The 17,396-nt window shown below is 44.6% G+C and overlaps 1 protein-coding gene across 1 annotated transcript in view; it reads left to right on the top strand.

The window, feature by feature from the left end:
* Positions 1-17,396, top strand: part of LOC144502066 (uncharacterized) — a 112,461-nt gene that overhangs the window by 61,957 nt on the left and 33,108 nt on the right. Inside the window, exons 24-31 of the mRNA XM_078226073.1 lie at positions 3,349-3,468; positions 4,440-4,590; positions 7,189-7,301; positions 8,489-8,642; positions 9,433-9,681; positions 11,022-11,231; positions 12,246-12,424; positions 16,347-16,536. Of these exons, the coding sequence (XP_078082199.1) occupies positions 3,349-3,468; positions 4,440-4,590; positions 7,189-7,301; positions 8,489-8,642; positions 9,433-9,681; positions 11,022-11,231; positions 12,246-12,424; positions 16,347-16,536 (1,366 nt within the window). The remainder of the gene's footprint in view (positions 1-3,348; positions 3,469-4,439; positions 4,591-7,188; positions 7,302-8,488; positions 8,643-9,432; positions 9,682-11,021; positions 11,232-12,245; positions 12,425-16,346; positions 16,537-17,396) is intronic.

Raw genomic sequence — 17,396 nt, 5'->3', positions numbered from 1 at the left:
TCAAGCAGTCTGAGCACCTTCTGCTCATGTGAATGGACTCACATGGTATAACCCTCAAAAGCAAGTAAAATGACACTTTAGAAAGAAACTTACAAACAACTTGGGAACATTACAAACAGGAGGACACCTTTCAAGCCTGCAAGTCTGTCCAAACACGATGGCTGATCTGTACCAGAACTCCATTTACCTGCCTTTACCCCGTATCCTTTGCTACTCTTATTTAAATAAATAAATCTATTGATTTCAATTTTGAAAGCTCCACTTCTCACTGTATCCACAGACTATTGAGGGAGAAAATTTCACATTCCATTTTTTTGAATCGTCTTTTGAGACCTGCGGATTTCCCAAAGCCAATACGGACGATTAAGTCATTTTGAAATGTTGTTTCCGTTGCATTAAATGGTAGGCCATTGTTTTCAAATCCTTCCATGGCCGTACGTGTTTTTGGGGCGGCACGGTAGCACAGTGGTTAGCACTGCTGCTTCACAGCTCCAGGGACCTGGGTTCGATTCCCGGCTTGGGTCACTGTCTGTGTGGAGTTTGCACATTCTCCTCGTGTCTGCGTGGGTTTCCTCCGGGTGCTCCGGTTTCCTCCCACAGTCCAAAGATGTGCGGGTAAGGTTGATTGGCCATTCTAAATTGCCCTAGGTGTCCTGAGATGTGTAGGTTAGAGGGATTAGTGGGTCAATATGTAGGGATATGGGGCTAGGGCCTGGGTGGGATTGTGGTCGGTGCAGACTCGATGGGCCGAATGGCCTCTTTCTGTACTGTAGGGTTTCTATGATTTCTATGATTACCCCTCCCTCGCTCTCTGTAACTTCCTCCGACCGTATGAATGTTCACGACCTCCCCCAGCCTCAGTCATGCCCCCTCTAATCCCCCAACTATTGGCAGCCGTGTCATCAATCACCTCAGGCCTACACTCTGTAATTCCTCCCTAAACCTGTCGTTTTCCACCTTGCTCTCCTGAAAACCCACCTCTTTCAGCCTTTCGAATATCCCTTTCGTTGATTTTGCATTTATTTTTCTTTGACTGCACCTCAGTACCTTGAGATGATTTTCTACATTAAAGGCAGGGGCAACGATGGCCTAGTGGTATTATCACTGAACTACTAATCCAGAAACTCAGCTAATGTTCAGGAGACCCGGGTTCGAATCCCGCCATGGCAGATGGTGGAATTTGAATTCAATAAAACAAAATATCTGGAATTAAGAATCTACTGATGACCATGAAACCATTGTCGATTGTCAGAAAAATCCATCTGGTTCACTAATACCCTTTAGGGAAGGAAATCTGCCGTCCTGACCTGGTCTGGCCTGCATGTGACTCCAGAGACACAGCAATGTGGTTGACTCTCAACTGCCCTCGGGCAACTAGTGATGGGCAATAAATGCTGACCAGCCAGCAATGCCCATGTCCCCCGAATGAATAAAAAATTTCTCCAAGTTCTTGTAGTATCATCCACAAGTGGCTTTTTCCCCTTGCTGGTTATAAGGACTAAATGCCAACACTTTCGTTTGTTCACTTGTTTCCAATCATAAATACATTTCTACCCATATAACCCCATGCATTAAAGAAACATTGGGAACATTAGGTTTGTTTTGTTTAATCTGCGTGTAAACTGACAAACTTTATGGGGAGCAGTGAAGTTAACATGCTCCTGCAGACTATAAGCCCGGATGTGGAGATGCCGGCGTTGGACTGGGGTAAACACAGTAAGAAGTCTCACAACACCAGGTTAAAGTCCAACAGGTTTATTTGGTAGCAAAAGCCACTAGCTTTTGGAGCGCTGCTCCTTTGTCAGGTGAGTGGGAGTTCTGTTCACAAACAGGCATATAAAGACACAAACTCAATTTACAAAATAATTGTTGGAATGCAAGTCTTTACAGGTAATCAAGTCTTAAAGGTACAGACAATGTGAGTGGAGAGAGGGTTAAGCACAGGTTAAAGAGATGTGTATTGTCTCCAGACAGGACAGTTAGTGAGATTTTGCAAGCCCAGGCAAGTCGTGGGGGTTACAGATAGTGTGACATGAGCCCAAGATCCTGGTTGAGGCCGTCCTCATGTGTGCGGAACTTGGCTATCAGTCTCTGCAGGCCTGTAAGCCTCAGCAGGGCAGTTCTGTTATAAACAGATTTACAAAGAAGATAGTATGGTTCTGACCTCGAGTTGTCCATGTAATCCCATAAATTATTTCAACGCTATACTAACGTATACTTACTTCCTGTTCATTTATTGCAAGGAAATTATTTTAGAGAAGGACTTGTTATTTGGTTGGTCGTTTTAAAATAATGTTGGAGGAGGCTTGAATGATTAATTTAAGTAAAATCCTATTGAAAATGGAATTGAGAATGCATTGTCTTTTGATCTGCCTTTCCTGGTTCTTTCCATTGCAGGACCCCATGCAAGACTTGTGTTGACGTTTTTGTTGGTTATTGTCAGGGTCCATTAACAGTCGCAGGGCACATGACACTTTAATTTGGTTGGTTATGGCTGAATAATCCACGTATAGGATTGATGTCTTTTGGTCTAATTATGTTTGGATTAGCAGTGAAATTTCAAAGCTGATTCCTGTTGGAAGTTTCACGAGCATACTAAAACAGCTACACACCACTTTTACCTTGTAGCTGAACAGGAAACCAGTTCTCTACACAGCAGCCTACAGAATATAAGAGCAGGATTGGACCACTTGGCCCCTTGAGCCTGCTTTGCCAGTTATTAAGATCGTGGCTGATCTTTTCTTGGCTTCAGTTGCACTCTCCTGCCTGTTCTCCATCTCCATTTCCCTAGTAGTTCAGCAATCTGCCTATCCCAGCCTTGAACATATTCAGTGACTCAGCTTCCAGTGCATCCCACCCGGAGGAAGCTCACACAAACTCTGCACAGTCCCCCAAGGCCGGAATCGAACCTCTGTCCCTGTCGCTGTGAGGCAGCAGTGCCAACCACTGCGCCACCATGCCACTCCTTGTTGAAAGTCTCTGCCATTTCCTCGTTTCCTATTATTAATTCCCCAGTCTCATCATCTAAGGGAACCAATGTGTACTTTAGCTACTCTCTTTTTATATACTTGTAAAGGCTCTTAATGTCTAGTTTTATTTCTTGCTAGTTTACTCTCAAAATCTGTTTACTGTTTTTTAATCATCCTTCCCAAACTCTTGGCCTGTCCTACTAGGGGAATCTTAGCTTGTCATTACACCCTGCAGCATTATATGCCTTTTGTTTCAATTTGATAGAATGTTCCTTATTAAAATGACAAGTTATATTGTCACGCATGCAACAGGCTTTTAGCGGTTACTTTGTTGAAAGAAAAGTTTTTGTTTTTCTAATAAAAAATGCTTATTAAATAGGTAAAAGGCCAGGATTTCTTGGTGAGTCGTCAAGATCTCAGTAATAACATACTGGAGGTAAAACACAAGACTGGAACTGATCGCTGGCTGGTAATCAAGAAGACTCTCAATGCAAGAAAGGCAAGTTATTCTCAGTAATCCTGCTGAAGGTGCCGTATCGTGTGTGTACAGTGACAGCTGTTTATAAAGAATTAATCGACTTCACGGTGAGGATTACACTCACCTCGTAACAATAATTTCCTGCTTTTTGTTGAGAATAGGGTACTGCTCCCACTACTTAGTCCATGCATATCACGGACAACCTCGCGTATCTGACAAATGGCCAAACTGTTTCCCATTTCTAATTTCCATTTAGAAAGATGCCATTTATCACATTAAACACAACAATGATTTTAGGCAGTCCAATAGATTCCTGCCCTTTTTAAATGATTTTAGCCACGATTAAGTCTTGAGCTGTTTCAATCAGCTGCTTGGACCAAACTTGGTGATGAGATTCTGGACAATTGGCAGAGGCAATTGTTTAGTGGAGGTTTGCTGATTTTTAAAAATGTGTTTGTTACTTAAGCTTTTGGTTGTATAACAGACAAATCTCATTATGGTCTGGCAAAGGTGATGGGGACTATAATATTGCAGTGAATCGTGAGGAACAACATGACCTGGATCACAGATCAGTTGAACAGCCTATCTAATCTATGCGGGGGTATCTAATCTCTGCTGGGGTATCTAATCTCTGCATACAGATCCTGCATACAAAGTTGTGCTCTTCGTAAGTAACCCTTTGGGAGGTGAACAGGGTAGTCAGTGGTAGGCTTGCATCTACTTTCGTTTTTGCATGCTCTGCATTTTCAAATCTGTTCTGTGGCCGGCAATCAGTGACCTGGAGGCATTTTCCCCTCTGTGAAGAGGAGAGGACGCTGAAGGTTTGGAGGCAGATCCTCCATCCTGCCAACTGGGGTCAAGAATGGGAAGCATCGGAACTTTTCGAGCTGTTGCTTCGACAGGAATGGGGTCCATTTCAAATTGAAACACTAAACTGCAAAACACAGCCGTTTGAATGAAGCAATTTGAAACGGAATTTTGTTTGTTTGCAGATTAAAGACAATGTGGAACTCACCGAGCTGGCTCTGGCCTTCAAACTTAACACTGAAAAGAAGAACCTAGGCTTGAGGCGTCTCCCTGATAAACAGCCCGTGTTTGCCTTTTTACCACTGAGAAGTTTCGGTTTCCGCTTCATCATACAAGGTATCTTTTTGTGTGTAAAAAGTCTCACAACACTAGGTTAAAGTTCAACAAATTTATTTGATAGCACAAACTTTCGGAGCACTGCTCCTTCGTCAGGTGAGTAGGAGTTGAGTTCACAAACAGGGCATGTATAGACACAAGCTCAATTATAAGATAATGGATGGAATGTGAATCTAAACAGATAATCAAGTCTTTACAGGTGCAGACAATGCAAGTGGAGAGAGGGATAATCGCAGGTTAAATCTTTAATCAATGGTTTAACCTGTGATTAAACCTCTTTCCACTCACATTGTCTGTACCTGTAAAGACTTGATTACCGGTTAAGACTTGCATTCCATCCAATTGCGTCTTTGTCTATACATGCCCTGTTTGTGAACCCAACTCCTCACCTGATGAAGGAACAGAGCTCCGAAAGCTCGTGCTACCAAATAAACTGTTGGACTTTAACCTGATGTTGTGAGACTTCTTACTGTGCCTACCCCAGTCCAACGCCGGCATCTTCACATTTGGTAGCACGAGCTTTTGGAACGCTGCCCCTTCATCAAGTGAGCGAGACTTCTTACTGTGCCTACCCCAGTCCAACGCTGGCATCTCCACATCATGCCAGGACAGATAATAGGATTTTGCAAGCCCAGGCCAAATGGTGGGAGTACATGTAGTGTGACATGAACCCAAGATCCCAGTTGAGGCCGTCCTCGTGCATGTGGAATTTGGCTATCAGTTTCTGCTCGGCGATTCTGCGTTGTCGTGTGCCTACCCTAGTCCAACGCCGGCATCTCCACGGCATATTTTTTTTAACGAGTTGCTTCTTATGCTATTACAGGGTTTATGTGCCAAAGTTCTCCTATTTCTCATGATGTTTGCAGTAATGTGCTAGAGAATTAAAGAGCAAATTCACTGATGCTGCCTTCAAAGGTAGCACAAGGCAGAGAGTAATCTTTCGTGCCATGGTCCTATTTCTGATGATCTTTCCTTTCAGATACTGCTCTTTGTCGGGAGTGAGGGTTTGGTGAATTAACTGATACATCAAGTCATACAAATCCTTATTTGAATTCTACCAGAGGACTATTTACAGAAAGAGTAGGGCATAATCCTGTAATCTGTCTCCAGGGAACACAGTTGGGAAACCCAGACCGGTTGCAATGGAAAGCAGCATGTAAAGAACAAATTATTGTTTTGCAAATAAACCCTTTTCACATTTTCAGGATGTCCTGAAGTGCTTTACAACCTGTGAATTAATTTTGAGGATACCATCGCTCTCGTCCTGCACAAACCACAAAAGTAGCCAGTTGAATGCATGATTGAACTGTTTTTAGAGAAACCTTAGCCTTTTGATTTTCTTTACTTGATCTTGATTTGATTTATTATTGCCATGTATTAGTGTACAGTGAAAAGGGTTTTCTTGCGCGCTATACAGACAAAGCATACCATTCATAGAGAATGAAAGGAGAGAGTGCAGAATGTAGTGTTACAATCATAGCTAGGGTGTAGAGAAAGAGGAGAATTTCTGCTACCTTTCAAGTTTGCTGTGAGGTCTCCGATATGCAGCCGATTAGTCTAACATCTCAGCAAAAGCTGGCATCTCTGGTAACACAGCACTCAGTGGTGTCCTGAAGTCCCAATCTGTGTTCAAGTCCCAGTGTCTTCAAGTCTTAAGAGTGAGACCTGAACCCATAATCCAATTCTTATCTACTCAGCCAGTCTGACATGTCATTTGTAATTGTATGAAATCCTTTTCTGGTGCTAATGTAGGAAACAGCAACACCAGAGGAAGAGAACGAGCCATTTTCTCCTGGGGTCATTTGATACCGATATGAGATTTTTTTCCTGTACAATGTAATGATTCATTGTTCAGATTTCACGAGTGTTAACTCTATAACCGTACCAACATTACCTATAAGATTCATTCATAATTGTCAGTTTTCCAATCATGCAAAGAATCATCTTTTTGCATAATTAAAGTCTGCAAATAACTGTAATTTCCCAGAATCGAGAATCTTCAAAAACAGTCAGAAATTGCTGAATCCTGCAACGACTCCACAAGCATCAGTTTTTCTCATTCTGAATGCAAGTATCTGAGCCAAAAGCCTTTTTACCTGCTATGTACAAACTCCGGGGGGAGGGGGGGTGTTTGTCCAGTTTATTTTTAAAGCTGGTTTGTGTAGGGTTGGTACATTGCAAACAGTTCCAAAATGGAGAAATCCAGACCTTTTTATTTCTCAGCTTCTTTCAGACACCCTCAGTGGCCTGCATTGTGTCCTGCTAGATATCCATAATGTGTTAGTGTTGAGAATTATTTTTAAATAGGACATCTTATCAACATTCCCTCAAATTTTTTTTTGTTTTATCTTTCATTTCTGCAGCCAGGCTGAGCATTCACTCAGTTAAAGGGGCTGATTTGTGCTGGAACTTCTGGTGGCCACATGGCTTCGAGGGAACGTTGCATCTTATTATTTAATCAGAGGTTTCAGATTGAAGAAATATAGTGTGACGATCGCCGCCAAATTTCTGTTCCTTGGAAATGTTTTTTTAATTCCGTTCTTTGCAATGGACAATTAAGTTGAACTTGGCATCTATTTTTGTCTCTCTTTACAACAGGCGACTTTGATATTCCTTCCTCCCGGGAAGATATTGACCGGGACAGTCCATGGAATCAGTGGCTACGTTCTGAAATCCCACAGTTGTTCCTTGAAGTCATGGAAAAATTCAGTGTAATTCTGCAATTCTTTTCTTTTCAAATAAAGTAGTAATTGTACTTAAAATGTTGCTGATTTTGGGCAGTGGTGATATAGTTATTAAAAAGGAAAATATTAATTCCTGCTGCTAAATTAGAATCAAGCCAAAACTGATATCTCTGCCACCTATGAGTGTTCTATGGAGTTTGTGCTGTATTAATATAGTTGTACTCATAAAAGCCACCACAGGAAGAAAATAAATCTTTTATTTGGATGCATCTCCATTATTTTAAGGTATCTCAAAGCCGTTTATAACGAATAATGTATTCTTTGGAAGTTGGCAGTTTGCAAGTTCGCAGCTGCGAGTTAATGACCAGATTATCTTGTTTTAGTGATGTTGGTTGGGGGATAGATATTGACCAGGAGACTTCCTTGCCCCTCTTCAAAAAAACTTATATATCCACCCGAGTGTGCAGACTTGACCTCGAATTATTATCTCATCTGAAAGGTGGCACTTTCGACACCCCCTCAAACTACATGGAAGTATCAGTCTGTATTCTGTACTCACGTCTCTGGAGTGTTACTGGCCCATGACCTTCTGACCCAAAGGCGAGAGTGAGACTGTAATAATTAGACACCAAACAGGTATACCAACGGTGGCCACAAGGATGGCTGATGTGAGCAATAATCTTACCCTGGTAAGAGGAATCAAAATCCATTTCGCCAAGACTCTCATCTCATCTTGATTAGCCCAGATGTTACAATTCCTTTTTAATTAAACCAAAGTTGAAATGCCTTTACTTTCTGATGGAAAGAACAGATTTGCATCTCCTAGTGCATTGGTCCCAAAGTGTTTCACAGTCAATGAGTTGTCCTTGTGTTGTTTTTGTAGGCATGTTTTAAAAATAGTCCACCGTGTATAGTTTGAGATTTTATGTGCAGTGTGAGGTGGTAAAGGAAAATCAGACTGTGCAGAAAGTGGAAGTAAGGAGGGGGCTTCAGATAAAAAACGGTTTGACTCGACTTCAAGATTCCCGATGTGTTTACGAACCTGCCCTTGGACTATAGGGAAGCTGTTGTATGGAATTTATTTGTGTTTTTTGAAATGGCTGGTTATTTTATTAGTCTGTGTTTATTTAAGTATGTTGTATGAATAGAGCAAATGGTAAGACGGGTTGGTTCCAGTTATGGTTACACGTGTGTTTTTTAAATCTTCCAAACAGAACCATCCGAGTTTCAAAGGGCTCCAAGGCCTGTGCCATTTTCTGCAATTTGTCCCGTTATCAGATGAGATCTTGGATTTCTTCCAACCTGTTGCCGGGCAGATTATTCAGCTCCTTAAAGCAAAGACCTGTTTACCCACGGTAGAAGATAAAGGTAGGACAACTTCTTCATGTAGATATTCGGTCTATTTGCTGTACTAACACCTTTAATAATACTCAAATTCTCTGCTGATACCTTAGCCTGTGTGCAGGACATAGACGACATCAGGGAGCCAGTGTGATTTAAACATTTTTAAATTAATTTGTACAAAAGATTCTTGTGGACTGACTAAAATAGATTAAAGCTGTAACTTTGGTCTACAGGAACGTTATTTTCTAGACAATCCTTCTTGTTTGAGTGATTGGTTTTGGGGCTGATGGAGTCCAGTAATTTTCTGTCCTGTAAACTGGACAAAGCCAGAGCAAGCTGGCCAGTTCATAGTGCACTTTGAACATTAGAAAAACAGTCTCACCCTTTTCTTCTCTTTCCCGCCTCCTTCACTTGCACTCCCTCTCTTCTGTCTTAGATTACGAGGATGTGGGGGGAAAAGAATAACATTCTCCAATTCTTACGGGTAACCTAGATTTCACTGTTGGTCTCTGATTAAGCTAATCCATTTCTTATTGGTTAATACTGTTGATGAAGGCACAGCATTGCTGTAGGATACAAGTGTGCAGACAGGCTCCTCTACAGTGGGCATCTCGTGGCAGGCTTGGTGCTTTGACCAGAGGTGGGAGAGGAGGCAATGGCCTGTGTAGAGCCAGACAGTAAATCTGAGATAGATCCCCACGAGAAAAAAACACTGATTAACCTCGACAAACAATTCAATGACAAAATATTACATGGTTTGGGGAGCCATCTTTGGAAATTGAGGTTAATCTTGTCTCAATCTTTGTTGTTGCAGATGGCAGGATTGAATACAGATTACCTTCGCAGACTGCTATAACACATGATATGTTGGTACAAGAAGTAATCACCCCGGAGCTACTGCAGAAGCACCTGAATCTGGCTTACCTGAACCCAGTACTTCAGTCTGCACTCAATCCTGCGCTGGTTTCTGCACTGGGTATACATAAACTCATCAGCTCCGACATTATTGCAATCACCAAAGCCATTGCCAAGGAGGTTGCAGAGACCAATTCCGTATTGAATGGTACTAACCTTCTCCTTTTTATTTACAGGTTAACCAAATAGTTTCACCTTCAAGGCAGCAGCGTGCCATACCATGTTTAACTATCAACTAGCAAACCACAGAATGGTGGGAAATTATTGACATTTCTGAGTTGCTTTTCCGCATAACCTTGGCTGAAGCTTGGTAACTGGTCAGACACTGGAGGCGAGTTGGTGGGGGGGGGGCTCCACCAGTCTCTTTGTTTTCTGGAAGGAAAGATATAAATAAATTCCACCCTAAATGTATGATAATTTTAGGTGGGCTGAGGTTTTCTGTCACTTACTTGAGGGGATCATATTGTCCAATGGGTGGCACAGTGGTTAGCGCTGCTGCCTCACAGCACCAGAGACCCGGGTTCAATTCCGGCCTTGGGTCACTGTCTGTGTGGAGTCTGCACGTTCTCCCCGTGTCTGCGTGGGTTTCCTCCGGGTGCTCCGGTTTCCTCCCACAGTCCGAAAGATGTGCGGGTTAGGTGGAATGGTCATGGCTAAATTCTCCCTTGGTGTCAGAGGGATTAGCAGTGTAAATACATGGGGTAATGGGGATAGGGCCTGGGTAGGATTGTGGCCAGATGGGGTCGGTACAGACTCAATGGGCTTGAATGGTCTCCTTCTGCACTGTAAAAATTCTATGATTCCACAAGTAATTTGATCGTATTGCGACTTGTAGAAGCTTGGATCTATAACAGCAATTGGCAGTTAGGAGGGCCACTGTCACTTTGACCCAGTTTTCTTTTAAATCCGTGGCTCCTGTGTTTCATTAGCTGCTGTTTTCACATTCACTCTCCAGGTCTAATCAAACACCATGTCCTGTTTTCTCCTCTTATTGTGAAGAGTCAAGTCCCATAGTGCAGCACCACGTTTGGAAGCTCAGAGCGTAAGGTTAGCGGGATGTCAATGTGGTTAGTTGGTGGCTATTTCTTTTTGAGGAGAAGGAGGTTAATTGGGAGACTGAAACAGCTCTCCAGTTTCAAGTGGAAAATCATAAAGTTTGGATTTAGCTCAAAATATAAGGTGGTGGGTGCGTGGAATCGGCTGCCGGTAGTGGTGGTGGAGGCGGATTCGGTAGGGTCTTTTAAGAGACTTGGATAAGTTCATGGAAGTTAGTAAGATAGAGGGTTATAGGTAAGCCTAGTAGATAGGGGCAACTTGTGGGCCGAAGGGCCTGTTTGTGCTGTAGCTGTTCTATGTTCTAGAAGTGTTGTCCTCTTCTGTGGTGAGGGTTGAAGCGAGAATTTTTTTTTGGAGGGTGGGCAAGTTAAAAACATTCAGCGATTTTACTTCAGCGATTTAATAACGCTTGTAACAAATGTTCCTGTTCAGATGATTACATGAAGAAGATCGCCAAACTGCTGGTCTGTAATTATCGTAGCCTTGAGCAAGAGTACGGAAATTCGGATCAACTCCTGGAAGATTTGAAGTCCGTTCCGATCGTCCCTCTTGCAGATGGAAGCATGGTGTCGCTGAACGATCAAGCCATATTCTTCCCCCTTTATGATGAAGAGAATCAGCAGTTTGTAAACCCTGTGAAAGGTAAGGATACTCTGTGTTTTTCCCAATTACAAAGTGTAATGTGAATACATAGCTTAGTGCAGTACCCAGTCTGTATTGTTTTAGAGAACTATGTTGTAATGAGGGATTGCTCTGTCACTGCATTTCCCTGTCCCCGCTCCTCACACTAAGCAATAGTCTCCTGAGAGGTAACATCTCCCCAGCAGCCTGTGCCTGTTAACTGCTCAATGAAGGGTACACAAGCAACCGAGGGTTCGTTCTGAATCTCCTCCGTTTCCTGCTGAACTCTAGGCTCTTCTTAAAACTGTCTGGTAGACACAGCTCGTGTTCTACTAGTCTTGACAGTGCACCGACAGGATAGTGTCCTTGTCATTGGGTCAACCGCAGGTTAGTCATCCTCTGAAAATGATAACCCAAGTGCAGCTTGGAACCCAGCAAAGTGGTCGCTCCTTGGTCTGAAGATTGACTGGTATTTCTGTGTCACCCTGTGAGCATAGTAACAGTCCCAGAACTACCAAACTGGGCCTTCTAAATACTGTTTTCCTAGGCTTAGTGTACATTCAAAACTGCCAAGGTCTTCTGAAGAAAGATTCTTGAGTTACAAATATAGAATTGCCAAGTCCTGCCTGCGCTGCGTTCCTATTTGTTTCCCTTTCGACAATATCAGCAACTTCATAGAATCCCTACAGTACAGAAAGAGGCCATTCGGCCCATCGATTCTGTACCGACCACAATCCCACCCAGGCCCTATCCCCGTAACCCCACACATTTACCCTGTTGGTCTGCCTGACACTAAGGGGCAATTTAGCATGGCCAATCAACCTATCCTGCACCTCTTTGGATTATCTAACATAAAACCTGTGAACAGAAAACGTTAACATGCTTAAATATCTTTCTAACTAGTGCGGCCCTTCACCTGGTGCCATCTCAGTCCAACTGCAACTTCCTAACCTTATATGGCCGACCACTACGTCTCAGTGGTAGACTCGGAGGTGGACTTAAATGTTAAATTCTTAACTCTGTTTTTCTAAATAGGTATTCAGGATCTTTATCGTGATCTAAAGACTGTCCACCCCAGTGTGCTTACCTGCCTCGACAATCTGGGTAACTCGCAGGTTCGCAAGCTTCTTGAAAAGATGGATGTTTATTACCTTAAACCAGACAAAGTCATGTTTGAGTACATTCTACCCACCCTAAAGGAGCAAAAATGGAAGGTAAGCGTTCAAATTCAAGACTGTTGTGTTGAGTGCACGGCGCCCGCTGCTGTGTTGAGTGCACGGCGCCCGCTGCTGTGTTGAGTGCACGGCGCCCGCTGCTGTGTTGAGTGCACGGCGCCCGCTGCTGTGTTGAGTGCACGGCGCCCGCTGCTGTGTTGAGTGCACGGCGCCCGCTGCTGTGTTGAGTGCACGGCGCCCGCTGCTGTGTTGAGTGCACGGCGCCCGCTGCTGTGTTGAGTGCACGGCGCCCGCTGCTGTGTTGAGTGCACGGCGCCCGCTGCTGTGTTGAGTGCACGGCGCCCGCTGCTGTGTTGAGTGCACGGCGCCCGCTGCTGTGTTGAGTGCACGGCGCCCGCTGCTGTGTTGAGTGCACGGCGCCCGCTGCTGTGTTGAGTGCACGGCGCCCGCTGCTGTGTTGAGTGCACGGCGCCCGCTGCTGTGTTGAGTGCACGGCGCCCGCTGCTGTGTTGAGTGCACGGCGCCCGCTGCTGTGTTGAGTGCACGGCGCCCGCTGCTGTGTTGAGGGCACGGTGTCTGCAGTTGCGTAAGTCATTTTCATCATTGAATGTTTCAGATAAAAATAGGAATCACAAACTATTAATATTCCCAAACCATTACCCTCCCCCACCCAAACCTTCTTTGGAGCAGAGATTGAGATCATTTGTTAATCTCCTGGCCCAACAGGCTAGGTTTCCTGTCCAGATCCCCACTGCCCTGGCCCTGAACTTGCATCATTTCTGGTTTCTCTCCTTTTCACCCTCACACCCTCTCCAAATTCACCTTATCCATGAGACCCCGCCCCCTCCCCTGCTCCCTGAACTAACTTGCCAGACACTCAGCTTCCCCCACTGGCCCATGTTAACTAATATTGTTATCAGTTCTCTCTCCTCTAGTGTTGTCCCCATCTCCTTGCAAACTGCTGCTCCATCTTCCTTGACCACCTTTTCCAGATCTCATGTTTGAATCAAGTTTCTGTCCCTACCACAGTACTAAAACTGTTCGTATCAGAGTCACAAAATGACATGCTGCATGACTGTGGTAAACTATCCCTTCTTCTTGCTGCCAGCCTAGCCTCAGCCTTCGATACAGTCAGCCGCCATCTTCCTCCAATGCCTCACCTCTCTCTCATCCAGCTGAGTGAGACTGCACTTGTCCAGTTCCATCCTTATCTACCCAACTGTAACCAGAGAATCGCCTGCACTGGTTTCACTTTCCAGTCTGATACCAATACCTCGTGTGTATATCCGAGAATTTGTACTTGGTTCCCTATTATCTGTCTTCCAGATGCTGTCCCATGGCAACATCATCCAAAAAAACAGAATAGATTCCATGTGCAAGCTGGTGACACCCGGCTGTACCTCCCCGCTCTCGGTCTCCCCGCTCTCGGTCTCCCCGCTCTCGGTCTCCCCGCTCTTGTTTTGTCGGATGGTTTGTTCGATGCCCAGTACTGGATGAGCAGAAATTTTCTCCTGCCAATTATTGGGAAAATTGAAGTCATTGCCTTCAGCCCAACTACAGACTCAATCCCTCCCCTCTGAAGCTGAACCAGACTTGCTGGGTGTCCTAAAGCTCTTTCAGATTTGCAGCATCCACAGTATTTTGCTTTTTGTTTTTGCTCTGTGTCATAAATGACCCAGGACAGGATTCCCACCATATCCCATCCCAGGACTAACACTGCCTTGTTCCACCTCCATGACATCACCCGACTGTACACTGCTACAGCTCATCTGCTGTGGAAGCCCTCACCTATGACTTAGTTACCTCTGGATTTGGAGATATAAATGCAAGCCTGGCCAGCCCCTCACTTCCACCCACTGTAAACTTGACAAAACCTGTTGGTGCCCGTGTCCAAACGTGCTACCCTACATTGCTTCCCTCAGCAACACCTTGATTTTAAAATTGCTTGAAATCATTCTGTGGTCTCACCCTCCCTATCTCTATAACCTCCTCCTGCTCCAAAACCCTCGGTTTGTGCTCCTCCAGTTCTGGCTGTTTGAGTATCCTCTCAACCATTGGCCGCTGTGAGTTAAGCTGCTTCGGTCCTGAGCTCTGGAAATCCCTCCCTAAACCTCTCTGCCTTTCCGTGCCTCTTTCTTCAACCAAGAAGTTGAGCTTGTCGAGAGGTTGTGAAAAATGAGAGCAGAAATATATCGTGGCATTGGTTTCATTTTGCCAGCCAATAGTTTTGATTCTAATGAGCTGGAACAATCTGGCAGCACGTCTCAATGCATATTGTGTGACTGATGCACTTTTAAGTGAGGAGTGTTCCTTCAACCTCTCCCTTTAGAACATAGAGCACAGAACAGTACAGCACAGAACAGGCCCTTCGGCCCACGATGTTGTGCCGAGCTTTATCTGAAACCAAGATCAAGCTATCCCACTCCCTATCATCCTGGTGTGCTCCATGTGCCTATCCAATAACCGCTTAAATGTTCCTAAAGTGTCTGACTCCACTATCACTGCAGGCAGTCCATTCCACACCCCAACCACTCTCTGCGTAAAGAACCTACCTCTGATATCCTTCCTATATCTCAAATTTACGTCTCCTCTCTGTTAAAAGACCCATTTTTGTTTAAGTTAATGAGCAATATCCTTCAGCTAAATGTTGGGAAACTGAGGTCAGTGTTTTCAGTTACCTCCCCAATCCTCCCTCCCCGGCCAATGATTTCATTCCCCTCCCTGAACCAGACTGTTTGCAGCTTCTGAGTCATTGACCTCGAAATGTGCTTTCCACCTGATATCCAACCTGTCACGAAGACAACCCATTTCCACCAACATGACATTGCCCTTCTCTCCCCAACCGTGGCTCTTCCCTTGCTGAAACTCTCAAGGTGCCTTTGTTACTTCAAGACTTGACTGTTCTAACTCGCTCCTGGTCAGCTTCCCACGATCTACCCTCGGTAAACTTAAGGCGGTCCAAAGCTCTCCTGACCATGTCCTAACTTCCACCAAAATGATGTGGACCCATCACTCTGCTTGGTGGCCCTCGCTGGCTCCTGGTTAAAATTCTCACCCTTGTTTTCAGATCCCTCTGTGGCCTGGCCCCTTCCTAGCTCTATAATCCTCTCCAGCTCTTGTGTATTTGCACTGATCTAATTCTGACTTACATTAACACTGCAATGAAGTTACTGTGAAATTTCCCCTAGCCGCCACGCTCCGGCGCCTGTTCGGGTCAATGCACCCTAACCAGCACGTCTTTCAGACTGTGGGAGGAAACTGGAGCACCCGGAGGAAACCCACACAGACACGGGGAGAACGTGCAAACTCCACACAGACAGTGATCCAAGCCGAGAATTGAACCTGGGTCCCTGGCGCTGTGAGGCAGCAGTGCTAACCACTGTGCCACCGTGCCGTCCACAGAAATCAGATTTGTTTTTGTTACCCCACACCTGGCAGCTCGAATCAGCCAGTGTATATTTGGAATTTATTTGTGCTGTAACATGTTCGAGCATGTCTGATTTTACTTGCCCACCATTCATGGCTGTACCTTGTCTGGGCCCTTAACCCGAACTCCCTCCCTAAACCTCTGCCTCTCTACCTCACTCTCCTCCATTAAGACAGTCCTCAAGCCAAGCTTTTGGTTACCTTCCCTATATTACCTCCTCATGTAGCTCAGTGTCACATTTTTCTCTGTGCAGCACCTTGGGGTGTTTCATTAACATAAAGGTGCTGTTAGATGCAAGTTGTTGTGCTCCATTGGAAAGGTTGCAAGTCGTGGCAGTGATGTTAGCCATAGGCAGATGGGGGAGTTTTCAGTCAGAGCGTACCTTCATTGAAATGGGTAGACATCTTTGCTTGGCTTTATTGACCCAAAACAGTTGCTGAATTTGACCTCCTATATTATATAATTGCATTGGAGTAGCTTATGTTCACTTTTGTCTGTTTTTTCCCCTCCCTCTCAACCATCATCTCTTTTCAGGAGAAGTCTGAAGGCGTTGTGGTCAGCTACAGCATCTTTCTCAAGATGCACTGCCAGGATAATGAGCTCCAGCAGTTTAAACCGTACATCCCAGTCCTCACCAACAAAGGCTTTGTCTGTCCGCTGGATGTTAATGTCAATTTTTCGTGTGACTACAAGAATACCATCGATTTACCAGTGGATCTTCCAGGTAAGAAAAAACAAAACAAAATGCGAGGTGAGAATAAGGGGGGGGGGGAATGTACAGTAAGAAGTCTCACAACACCAGGGGAAAATGTAGATGTTTGATACTGGTGCATGTTACAGCACAATAAATACCAAATACACACTGGCTTATTCTAGCTGCCAGGTGTAGGGTAACAAAAACAAACCTGATTTCTGTGGGTGGCACAGTGCTTAGCACTGCGGCCTCACAGCACCAGGGACCAGGGTTCGATTCCCGACTTGGGTCACTGTCTGTGTGGAGTTTACACGTTCTCCGTGTCTGCGTGGGTTTCCTCCGGGTGCTCCGGTTTCCCCCCACAGTTGAAAGTCCTGCTGGTTAGGGTGCATTAACCCAAACAGATGCCGGAATGTGACGACTAGGGAAATTTCACAGTATCTTCATTGCAGCGTTAATGTAAGCCTTACTTGTGACTTTAACTTTTAACTTTAGTTAGCCATAAATTAGGGTAACCGAGCTTAACAGTGGATGCTTTTTTAATGAGACTTTCACACAGTCCATAAACCTCTCATCATTTATGGTCATAATATCCAGCAGAGACGGGCAGGTGACCTGATTTAGAATCTATTGGTGTCAGTGTGATCAGCTACTACAGGCTGCGACTATTTTCTCTCCGCTTCCCCATGTGTTGCCTCCTTATTGTTGCTAATGAATGATGTGAGGGGTTTGCTGGTACAAAACCTGCCCAGCTCTCTGGCCAATTACACTGGAGTTTCAGTGAGGCATTATTGGTTTATTTTATACAGTGTAGTTGGGCGGTGGTTTAAGAAATGCGTGGAAAACTCTTGGTGAGTCCGTGCTGAGTTGCAATTGTTTTCTTTTCCATT

The sequence above is a fragment of the Mustelus asterias genome, chromosome 12, assembly GCF_964213995.1.
Source record: "Mustelus asterias chromosome 12, sMusAst1.hap1.1, whole genome shotgun sequence".
Classification (NCBI taxonomy): domain Eukaryota; kingdom Metazoa; phylum Chordata; class Chondrichthyes; order Carcharhiniformes; family Triakidae; genus Mustelus; species Mustelus asterias.
The sequence above is the reverse complement of the archived record's forward strand: the minus strand, read 5'-3'. Positions and strand labels throughout refer to the sequence as shown.